The following is a 12,234-nucleotide window of genomic DNA, read 5'->3' as shown; positions in this document are numbered from 1 at the left end:
TAAGAATGTAGGGATAATATCATTGTTCTAGCTCGTCTTTGTCCCTCACTAAACAGATTCATAGAAGAATAATGAATGTACAGGTACTCAGAAGCTTACAACTCAGGCTGTAAAATATGACGTTCTCGTCTGCATTATCCTCACTGGTTTACATTAACGTCCTAAGCTTATATGTGGAATCTTGCAGCGAGAAAATAAATTGGCAGGAAAGGTGAGTGGTGAGGCCGCCCGTCGTGTTCCCAGATACTCGATAAGCTCAAGACTCTAGACAACATATGAAAGAAATTGCTTAAAAACGCTGGAAATCTTGATGTGGTAATTCCACATACCCAATTTGAAATGCATTGCTATTTTGAGGCAATGTGTTTATAATTTCAAGAACCACGAACAATAACCACGCAAGCTGCCCCTCCCCCCCCCCTATTAAACCACGATAACAGAACAATGACTTGATAGTTAGGATACAAGTAAACGAAGAAGAGCCGTTAAGCTATATTTTGTAAGCTACATGTATAACATACGTAGAGTATACATATACTTTGTATTATATGCACACAGATAAACACACAGTCATGAAATAGTTGTATCTCCACCAGATCTTACGGTTTGTGATGTTATTCAGTATTGGTGAAGTTATTGTTCAGTAATCCAGCCAAATGCACTTGTTGTCATTCTTAGTGTCTTATTATCACAAGTAATACCTTACAATAAATTAACATATAGCCTTAAGAATAATGTCTATATATAAACTATTTAAATATCTTGTTATATATAGGATAAGATTAGATATATATTATTTATTCTTCATATCTTTGGTAAATATTTATTTATATATATATATATGGGTCTTCACGCACTTAACACTAAACACACTTTTAACAGGATTTAATAATATTTAACATTTAGGGTAAAACAACAGGATTATTACTTGGTTATTATATTATATATATAAACTCAACTCTCAGCAATAACTAATGTCGTGTGTGTGTGTGTGTGTGTGTGTGTGTGTGTGTGTGTGTGTGTGTGTGTGTGTGTGTGTGTGTGTGTGTGTGTGTGTGTGCGTGTGTGTGTTTTACATAACTCCATAAAGAAAGTGTTGGTCATCGCTGTAGCTCGACCTCCTCATTAGACAGTTCAACACAACAGATGACTCCCCAGGTAAGGACTACACATTATGGTAAAGATGTGAACTTGGAGTAACTTGGCTTCAGTCTCTATCTACCTTGACCATCGTATGTTATCTTTTATATTATCTAATGAAACAATAAGATATGGGTTTTCACTATTATCTTACAGGGTTCAAGCTTTCATAAATAAACTCAATTATTAGTATTAAGCGACCATTTTACTCTATGGTCGCAAATTTCTAAGATCAAACCTAAGGCACTTGTGGTATTTAGACCTTGAAAATCAGGAAACAAGCGGTAATTTTTGTTTTTGTTTTAGGTGCGTCACACTCCAAGGGTGAAAACAGAGGAATATTATCTCAATGAAAATTTATATTAGTTTGATACTGTCGTGCAAATGTGATTATATAATCGAAAAGTTTTGTAAGAAGAGATATAGAAATATAGGTTAGATTCTCCAAAATATAACACGTTCTTCTATACATCTCTATCAAAGAAAACAATACTATTTCAAGCACTGACTTTTCAAAATTGTGTGGAACGCCAGCTGTCACCTGATGGTATGGTTGTCAATGTTATTTGAAAAGTCAGCTTAAAGAGACAATATCGCTTTCACAGTCAATAATATCACACTGAATTAATATAATATCAATGATTATATAAGTACATACATTTATCTACAACTACAGATCCACCCAAATAAATATAGTGTATGGTTACACTATATGATATCTAACTAGGATAAAATATTTTGAATTACCAAACAGAGGAAAAGATCCCCATGGTTATCGATCACTAAACAGTACCAATATCTGTCTGGCTTATCTGTTTACTACCTACCATCACTGTGATCGATAGTCAAGGGGGTCGGTAACATATCGCTGTATTCCACAAAGCTCGTCTGTATGGGAGAGTTAACCCAAAAGCCAAACTTACTAACCGTTCGGGCAGCCGTTTTGTTCGGTGTTATTTTTCTATAACCTTTATTGTCGAGCATAGGAAAAAAAATGGTGTACCCGGAGAAAAGTTGCGAATTTGATAGTGTCACACTGGATAACACCCTTCCTATATTGATGTACAGGGGGTAATAAAGGTAACTCTGGTAGCTAAACTCTAGCCACATATTCTTCAGCTAAAATTATTTCGTGTTAGTCACAAAGAAAACCATTTTTATAGTACTATGGCTATCTGTATCATTTAAAACCTCTAAGTAGTAAAGATCTTGTGTTTAAGGTGGGGAATCAGTTGCTTGCTTGTGCCGCGGTGTTATGAGAAGGCATTGATGCTCTTGATGGAGTCGAAAGGTTCCGTAGCAAGTTTTTTGTGATCAGATTCTCCTTTGATCCTCCTGAGGTATAAGGAACCTGTTGTCTTATACACGTGGTGCAACATATCATCCTCATATTGTTGTTATTATTTGGTCTTATCGAGCCCCGGAACTTTTGCACATTTTCGCGTATAATCCTTTCAGTTTCATCCGTACCTGTAGGGGGAAATTAGCGTCAGTACCAAAAGGAATAAATGTGATTGAGTACTGGCCATTTACCAGTGTTCAGACTAAAGTACAGGAATACATTATGTCACTTACGCTAATCATTATCATTTACGTCAAGGACAGATTATTATTGTTATTCTACCCCTCTAGATTTCCTTCTATATTTTCCTTATCTCTCCTTTTATTCCTTATTCCCTCCTCTTTTATAGCCCTACCCTACACCTCCCCTTCTTCCGTCTCCTTCGCCCTCCTCTCTATTCTCATTCTTTTATCTTCCATTCCTTATTAATCTTCCTTTTCCAGCCCCTCCAACATTTTTTCCTCCTTCACACTTCTGTCTTCCTCTTAAGTCCCCGCCTCCACTTCCTCATCCATTCCCTCCTGTCTTCCATTCCTAAAAAAAGAAAAAATCCCGTTTCGTCTCCTTCTTCTTCTATTCCTCCTTATCCCGCTTTTCCTCTTCCTCCTCCTCGTACCTCACAACTCCCCCTCACCTGTTGGTTGTTTGTACAGTGGAAGAACAGGACCACTACTCCCGTTACGCTGTTAAGAATGGAGAAGACACCATAGAGAGGAAGATTCTGCTCATACTCAGAGAACATCCCCACCAGCATGTGTGAGAAGACCAGCGGTAAGATAAGTAGGTTGGTCCTTTGAGAGAACTTAGCGCTCGTCAACTGGCTCTTGTCCACACCTTCAACACGGGCGACAGAAAAGAATAGTTAGTTGATTTTGTAAAAGGTAAAAAGGTTTATTAATTTCTCTCTCTCTCTCTCTCACACAAGCCACCATACACGCCATATACGTCACCATATACGTCACCACACACGTCACCACACACGTTACCACACACGTCACCATACACGTCACCATACACGTCACCATACACGTCACCATCACATTACCTTTGAGAGGCTTGTACTCAGCAGCACCAGCAGCTTCAATTAGTGTGAAGGTTAGGATCACGAGGCTGACTATGGGTAACAGCTGGCCGTACATGAGAGCTGTATCCATCTGTAGCCAACAGCTGGTGAGAGATAAACACAGGTGAGAGAGACGGGGCGGGGAGGAAGGAGGGAGGGAGAAAGTTTAGGGGAAAGAGAAAGAGAGAGGAAGGATCCCAACACTAAATCATTAAGAGCTGAATACTAGGCACTAGGCACTAGGTACTTAAAACTAGGCATTAGAACTTTGGGACGAGCAACTAGGAGCTTAATGTTAGATACTAGGAACTAGGAGACTAGTACTAAAGTGTGGCACAAGATACAACGCCCCGAGACGCTATCAGTTGTGGTGGGGACTCACTGGTAGGAGCCGCCGTAGTTTTCATATTCAAAGCACATGCAGAAGAGGATGATGATGGCAGCGATACCCCAGCCCACCAGAGTGTTCTGGACCCGGCTGAACATTCCTTCTTTCTTGATCACGTAGGCCACGAAGGCGTACATGTGCAGCGCCTCCAGGAACATAAACATGAAGCAGGCCGTGAAGAAGAAGTGTACCAAGATGGAGACGAGAGTACATAAGGTCTGGAAATATGAAGACCCTTAGATGCACAGAACGTGACAATGGTGATATTAATAATCAATGCTATGAGTTCTATGGTAAGGATCAGCGTTATGTGTGAGTTCTCTAAACGGGAATTTTGTCTTGATGAAGAGAATGAATCATAATGTTAAACCCCAAAAGGACTCGTCTACATGTTAGTTTCTCTTCACCTCAACGAGACTCACCGGTTGTTCAGTGATGGAGGAGGGGAAGATCAGCATGATGTGGGCCATAAGGAGAGCAATTTCCATGTTCATCTGAATGACTCGATCTGGCGTGAAGATGCGGAGAACGAAGAAGATACAGAGGCAGATGCTGACGCAGATGATGATGACGGTAGAGGCGGTCTTGGATATGACCGTAGCCACAACCTTCTGCGCTGGGGGCAGTGTAGGGATGGGCCGTGGGGTGGGGGTCGTGGGCGGCGGACCTGGACGGGACATTAAAACAAGTAATAATTTTAAGTCTTCATCGTCTTGCAGGATTTTTTTCCCGAGAGAAAGAGACTCGGGAGGTTAGTTTATATCTCTGTAAGCTATGGATGACAGGCCTTCACTTATACAGTATAGTACTGTTTTTTTACGTCCATTAACACTAGTGAATAACAAAGAGCTATTCACCATGGGACGAGATGGGGGAGAGGAATACAATGGAAGACTTACGTATACAGGCAGTCTTGGCGCTATTCATCTTGTACCCCATAGTACACACACACTCAGCTATCGGGTCCTCATCTGTCGACAAATCGTCACATATCCCGTACTGTGGGCAGGATTGTTTCAGTTCCTCACACGGACCTGGAGCAGAGGTAAGAGGTTAGCTGGGACTACATTATGGAGAAAATAATGTAAAAATTAAGACTTTATTAATCCTGAAGAGAAGAAGCCGCTAAGGTGTCTTCCACAGATGTTGGTCACGGAGGCTAGTCTTATCTGCCCCCCCGAAGGAAGAACATTAGGATACAGACTAGCCTTTTTCTCTTCTAAAAATGGGAGTTATGTGCTAATTACCCCTATTACATGTGGTGGAGGAGGGAGAATATAGTGAAGGAGGAGATATATGGTGGAGGAGGGAGAATATGATGTAGGATGGTAAATATACGATGCTTTCAGGTCCAAATCAACACCGGCGCTGCTATTACTGGGATTCAATTAACCTGTGGAAACTCGTTAACATTTTCACGAGACTAAACTTACTGTCACACTCCGTCTTGTTCCAGGTGTTGCAGTCTCTTGTCTCCTCTAGTGCCTGGTCTTCAGCACACACCTCGACCCCGCACCAGGCTCTCCGTACCTCCTTCCCACGTCCACACACTTTCGAGCAGTTAGACCAGTCAGTCCACTGGTCGACTGCCAGGAACAGTGAGAAATGTTGGTGAGATAGTTTATGCGTTGTTAAGTGTTAGTTTAATAAGATGAGGTTAACTGAGATATTCATAGGTACACACACAAGATAAACCTTCACTTACTCCAACAAGACTGGTCATTACAAGGCTCCAATTTGTAATCAATGCCGTTGAGTGCCAGTCTACCGTCCATTTTGGTACACAGTATGCCACTGCCTGATGGTCGTGGGTTGGTGCATGACCTGACTCTTGTAGATGAGCCTCTGTTGCATGACTTGGTGCATGGCGTCCTGATTACTGACCAATCACTCCATGCCCCGTCAATATCTGTCAGAGAGGAAGGTGCATCTCTTTATCTCACCTCACACCTACTTCATAACCGCATCATTACCACGTCATAACCACATCATTACTATATCAAAACTACATCATTACGACATCATTTTACCGTACCTACGGCTTGGGACACACAGACAAGCGTCACCAAGAACACGATGACAGTGCCACTTGCGGACGTCATCTTCTCCGCCTGTAATGAGGTAACCAAGTGTTAAATTAGGTTAGTTTTGGTTAGGTTAGTTTTGGTTAGGTTAGTTTTGGTTAGGTTAGTTTTGGTTAGGTTAGTTTTGGTTAGGTTAGTTTTGGTTAGGTTACAGAAAGGATTGGTAGGGGAGGTGGAGGAGAATTTACACTTATCCAAAATAATCTCAACGAATTAACAAGAATTAACGTAACTAATCAATTAGATAATGAAATAAACACCATCAATAAATAATAACATTGATAACATTGATAACATTTGATAACATACGCAGCGTCTTTATAACTGTAATTGTGGTTATGTTTTAAATATTTTTCATTAAGTCTAACCTTCAACTTCTCACACGTCACTGTTGCCAACGTCACCACCACAACAACAGTCTCAGTGTTGCCACAACAGGAAAGATGTGAGACCTTGTCGGATTGGTCTGACTTTACTTTAAGAAGGTTTATATATAGCAGTGTGTGTGTGTGTGTGTGTGTGTGTGTGTGTGTGTGTACAGGTATTACATCTTATTCAATATATACTCGTAAACACATATACACACACGAACATATATGCACACACGTACACACACGATCGTATATCCTTGCACGCACACACGCATTATACAAAAGATAATTACAAAAATGATCTTTATTTAAAACTTTTATTATGAAAAACTAACAAAGTTCTAACAAAAGACAGATACTATTAAGGGAATAATTGGAAAAGTTTCATTTAAAAGTATATTTTAAGCTTCGTTTGTGGTTCTGTGGGGCATTATAGTGTTTCCCTCTGTACAGTTTATATCACTCGTCTTATATACCAGCCTCGTGTCTTTCTTTCATTTAACATTTCCAAAGTTACTGACAATGGTGGAACAAAAACATTATTTTCGCAATAGTTCCAAACAGGAAGTCAAAGAGGATTAGGTTGAGTCATTTATAGTTCCAAGAAAATTGAAATTTGTTGATTGTTTTGACTCTAGTTCACGTGGTGTCGTAATAACTTAAACGGGTTATCTACTTCAAGATAAACTAACGTAATGATATATATATATATATATATATATATATATATATATATATATATATATATATATATATATATATATATATATATATATATATATATATATATATATTTACATACATACATACTTACGTACATACATACATACATACATACTGTACATTGTTACGACCCGACCTTCATCGGGCCGTAGTCTCGTTACTTCGTCTGGTAACTGCCCCGTCAACCAACCTCTCCACGCCATCTAGGAGGGTGATTCGTCACTTTTGTGCCCATACTTGCAGTTTCACCTCCTACCTAGACTACGGTTCTCAGTTGCTTTACCTACTCAATAGTCTTATACCAGAGCCTAAACGACTTCTCCTGCCCGAGTGCAGGGAGTACACCTTCAGCTAGTGCCCTGTCTGGTTACTCCTATTCCCAAGGCTGGACTACTCCTCTGGGATATGTGCAGTACAACTTGACTTACTTCTCACGAGGACCAGGACGGCTGGACCTCCTCTGCTATCTCGGGACCATCAGACCTTAAGTACAATTCCACGTTCCCACTTCCCGCCATTGTGTTCCCCTTTTCCCGTATGTTGTTTAGGTTAGATTTGTTCGTAGGTTTGGTTAGGATTTAGTTGATTATTTTGTGTGTTAGGAGTTAGGTTCTTATTATTCTATGTGCACCGTGTTTATATTTCTTTGTGTTTTGTTGTTAGTAAATGACATAATTTTATTGCCCCTTTACTGTCACCTGAGGAGAGGGTTATCTATTCGGGTCCTGTGTTTGTTGTGGAAGTGTTGTGAACTTCTGTGACCAGTTAACTTTGTTACGGTTGTCAATCGTTGGACCCAAGTCAGGATATTCGCCGCATAATCATACATGCTCACAAGGGGCGACTCCGTCAGCTTATCCCATTCGCGACCCGTAACAACATGCATACATACATTAGTAGCTACTGTAAACTAAAACCATCATAATATACCCCCGGTTCCTCACCTCACCCCTATAGTCTCTCACCTCACCCCCCAATACCTCCCCTCATCCCTCCACTGTCCCTCAACTCGCTCCCCTGGTCTGTCACCTCACCCCCCAATACCTCACCTCACCCCCATAGTCCCTCACCTCCTGGTCTCGCCCCTCATACATGTACCCCACCTGCCCCCCAATCCTCACCTCACCCTCCCATGTTATTCACCTCACCCCCCACCAGTCGAGTTCTGGAATAGTTCATCTTCTTCACAAGGTCAAACAGACTTGTTAAGTAATTGTAATCAAGTTCCATCAATCATCTCACAACTCTAGGAGAAATCTGACTAGTTAAGCCCTAATTCAAAGTCTATTTTAGTCACCCACGCTCCTTAAATACTCCTACCGCATGCGTCTAAGAGCCTAGCCAAGGTCACATGAAATATAATTAGTGAACGAGCGATAACAAATCCAAATATTTTTACCATGAACAAAAAAAATATGAAATTAAATATCCAATTGCAAGAAAGTATTAATTAATCTACTTCTACGACTTCACGAATTGGAAAAAATATTGATTATAATTCCAATTACGATTACTTATATAGGATATTTATACAAAGTTTTTCACGTGTCAAAATAATTTAAGATTTTAACCTGTAATTACCAGATAACACGTCAAATAATTACCTAAACACCTTCACAAATTAGAAAAGAAATACACCAATTAGACCTCTAAACTTTCACCAATTAAATCCACCAATTACAAACAAGCACTTAACCATATATTAAAGCACCTGTCGTTAATTGATCTCCACCTAATTAGACAATCAATTATAACTAAAAAAATATATTACCAATTCCAAAACGTCTCTATAACAAGGTGTTCCCATAAAACCACAAATTAATGAGTCTTGCACGCACCTGGACCACACCTGACACGAGCTCTCGATACACTCCTCGACCTTCCCTGTGTGGTGCTGTTGGTCCTCATGGAGATCATATGCTCGTGTGCACGCTATACCTTGATAACTCTTGGTCCTTCCTTCTCTGTTTTCTATTATTATTTTTGTATTGTTGTTGTCTCTCTCTCTCTCTCTCTCTCCTCACCGTCACACACTATCCTCCGTCACAAGCGTCCGTCACAACACCAGTCAGAGTAGTGTTACCAACAACTAGATCACCACCCGAAAACGCCAGTACCCTTTCAATAAATAATTCAGCAGCGTTGCTAAAGTCGTAGGCTGGTGGCAGTTAAGTGGCTATAATATCACGCCAACGCGCCAAGTGCTGGTGGTATGTGACCCACTGAGACTTCGTGAGTATATAACTGTACGGGAAAAGACCGTACACACACACACACACACACACACACACACACACACTTAGGTGACTATTCCTGCCACAAAGGTTACCATGAGCACACCACAAACACCATGCCATATTACGTAAACTACACTGTGAAATACTTAAACGGCATTTGAATCACCACTCACAAAGTACACCTCAGTCAGAACGCGTTGTGGAATTATTACTTATAAAACGTTCATTTGTGAGGCTTAATAACTAGATATATATAGTGTACCTTGTGATCTCTACATGGTCGGGGACTTCCTCAGGCCACCACTACGAACACAACGAGGAAAACTTACGAGACAAGACGAAGCTCAAGGCAGCCCTAAGCCCCCTCTACGCATCACCACCACGCACACTAAAATATCACCACTTAAAACTTACTGTATCATAATATTCGTCTGTTTAGGTTAGGTTAGGTACTGAGATCCATTTAATACAACTTATAATAAACGATTCTTAACTAATCATAAAAGGCAGTACCTGTTTCTCGAATGCTTCATGTTGTGACGGTAACCTAGAACACGTCAACAAGGATGACTCTCTCTCTCTCTCTCTCTCTCTCTCTCTCTCTCTCTCTCTCTCTCTCTCCCTCTCCCAGTAGGTTAGCGAGTCAATTTACTACACCTCCGCTCTCGTGTGTTTGCCTCGTCACCAATATCGATCGGGGGGTTACTAAGAGCTGTGAATTTGTCTAATCTACCTATACTTTTAATCTTTTTGCTATATCATTCAGTGCCATCAATTAGTGCCATCAATTAGTGCCATCATCACTTACAGAGCAGGAAGCCTCCCTACCCCCGGTACGTGTGAGATGGGGTTCCCGGTAGGTGTGAGAGGGGATTCTCGGTACGTGTGAGAGGGGATTCCCGGTACGTGTGAGAGGGGATTCCCGGCACGTGTGAGAGGGGGTTCCCGGCACGTGTGAGAGGGGTTCTGGTACGTGTGGAGAGGGGTTCCGGTACGTGTGAGAGGGGTTCTGGTACGTGAGAGGGGTCTTTGAGTGGTTACGTGTGAGGAGGGGGTACGTGAGAAGGGTTCCTGGTACGTGAGAGGGGGTTCCTGGTACGTGTGAGAGGGGTTCCCGGTACGTGTGAGATCCCGGTACGTGTGAGAGGGGGCCATTGTTAAGAGATATAATCTTTTCTTGGTTAATAAAGTCGATTGCTGTGTGTCGGGTCCCTTCCCTCCTTGCAGTGGAGGGGAGGTTAAGGGGAAGGGGAGGTTAAGGGGGAGGGGAGGTTAAGGGGGAGGGGAGGTTAAGGGGGAGGGGAGGTTAAGGGGTAGGGGAGGTTAAGGGGTAGGGGAGGATCAGAGGGATGGGAAGTTAAGGGGCTTACCTAACCTAACCTAACCTAACCTACTTAATCCCAAAGAATGAAAAATGTTATAAAGATGCCTTTGAGGGATATAAATTAAATGCCTCAGTACTCACCCCTTACTGAAGGTGCTACAGGAGAACTACATACTGTACTCAGAGGTGGTGACACTGATCGGTCTAGTGATATGCGTCCACCGCCACGGGCTATACTGACGTTCACACCGCCGCTCACCCTCCCGTCTCCCCCCCCCCGGAATACCTCCACTTCTCCCCAGTTCTGTTTTCATGTCTATTAATCCGTATTTGATATTCTTAGATAATTTTTTTGAGGGTAGGGAGAGATAATAATTGTGTTCGTCGTGTCCTAATGCCAGTGGAGTATTGTGCGTTATGATCGACAGAAAATCCGTGGACTAATGGTTAGTGGCAACTGTTTTTGTTTATTAGGACAACGTGGATAAATCTGACCAATCGCAACTATGATTCGTTTTCTATAATGAAGCTCAAAGTAAAGTTTCTGGGCCATTAATTTCACTCATTTGTTATTGAATTATAAGTAATTAAAGTATACGTACAAAAAATTCTTGAGTATAAAACTTTCCCATAATTTTGAAATACACAAAAATATATGATAGCATAAGACGGTATGTCGTGATTCACGCTGGCAGTCCTCAACACAGGTGAATGAGTTGCCTTACACAGAACGACCACAAAACACAAACAATTCTATACCTCCATAGACACACAACTCCCACAAACACTCGGAGGAAAGAAAGATGCCTAGACGAGACTCGCCGATTAGCTTCACTGCCTATATGGTGTAATTACCTGGGACAGAAGGTACTACGACGGGTTTCCTTGGCTGTATCGACGAATGTGTGTTGTGTGGCTCGGCCGTTGCCATGAGCCTTATTCCAAACACCTCGGGTTGCCACTGGTGCCTGCTCCACCACTACCACCACCATCACTACAACCACCAGTACCACTATTACTACTACCACCACAACTACCACTATTACCACCAGTACCATCATCACCACCACTATCACCACAACCACCAGTACCACTATTACCACTACCACCACAACTACCACCACAACTGCCACTATTACCACCATTACCACCACTATCACCACCACTACAACCACCACCACCATCATCATCATCTCACCACTACAACCACAGTAGCACTATTACACCTACTACCCTACTTCTCTTACTACCATTATATTTATATATATATATTATATATATATATATATATATATATATATATATATATATATATATATATATATATATATATATATATATATATAATATATATATATATATATATATATATATATATATATATATATATATATATATATATATATATATATATATATATATATATATAATATATATATTATATATATTATATATATATAATATATATATTATATATATTATATATATATTATATATTTTATATATATATATTATATATATATTATATATATAATATATATATAATATATGTATACTATATA

The 12,234-nt window shown here is 40.6% G+C and overlaps 1 protein-coding gene across 2 annotated transcripts; it reads right to left on the bottom strand.

Annotated features, from left to right (window-relative positions):
- Window positions 1–480: 480 nt before the first annotated feature.
- LOC121856815 (adhesion G-protein coupled receptor D1-like) lies at window positions 481–11,608 on the bottom strand. 2 transcript variants are annotated; one of them, XM_042352540.1, is made up of 10 exons: window positions 11,528–11,608; window positions 5,969–6,044; window positions 5,639–5,842; window positions 5,367–5,519; window positions 4,833–4,967; window positions 4,356–4,600; window positions 3,928–4,151; window positions 3,528–3,649; window positions 3,117–3,316; window positions 481–2,610 (listed from the first exon to the last, which is right to left on the bottom strand). In XM_042352540.1, the coding sequence occupies exons 2-10, from the start codon at window positions 6,033–6,035 to the stop codon at window positions 2,551–2,553; spliced, it is 1,410 nt and encodes a 469-aa protein (XP_042208474.1). In that variant the 5' UTR covers window positions 6,036–6,044; window positions 11,528–11,608; the 3' UTR covers window positions 481–2,550. The 2 variants fall into 2 exon arrangements, with proteins under 2 accessions (XP_042208474.1, XP_042208473.1); XM_042352539.1 differs by lacking the exon at window positions 11,528–11,608 and adding an exon at window positions 10,814–10,900.
- Window positions 11,609–12,234: the final 626 nt, after the last annotated feature.

Source organism: Homarus americanus, unplaced genomic scaffold, assembly GCF_018991925.1.
Source record: "Homarus americanus isolate GMGI-L3 unplaced genomic scaffold, GMGI_Hamer_2.0 scaffold43075, whole genome shotgun sequence".
Lineage (NCBI taxonomy): Eukaryota > Metazoa > Arthropoda > Malacostraca > Decapoda > Nephropidae > Homarus > Homarus americanus.
The sequence above is the reverse complement of the archived record's forward strand: the minus strand, read 5'-3'. Positions and strand labels throughout refer to the sequence as shown.

Bases quoted from the DNA above. Each gene is read 5' to 3' on its own strand.
- LOC121856815 (XM_042352540.1), bottom strand. From the start codon at position 6,035: ATGACGTCCGCAAGTGGCACTGTCATCGTGTTCTTGGTGACGCTTGTC. The intron at 5,520-5,638 runs GTAAGTGAAGGT...TGTTCCTGGCAG, and splicing joins TAATGACCAGTCTTGTTGGA to TCGACCAGTGGACTGACTGG. The intron at 4,152-4,355 runs GTGAGTCTCGTT...TCATATTTCCAG, and splicing joins CCTCCATCACTGAACAACCG to ACCTTATGTACTCTCGTCTC.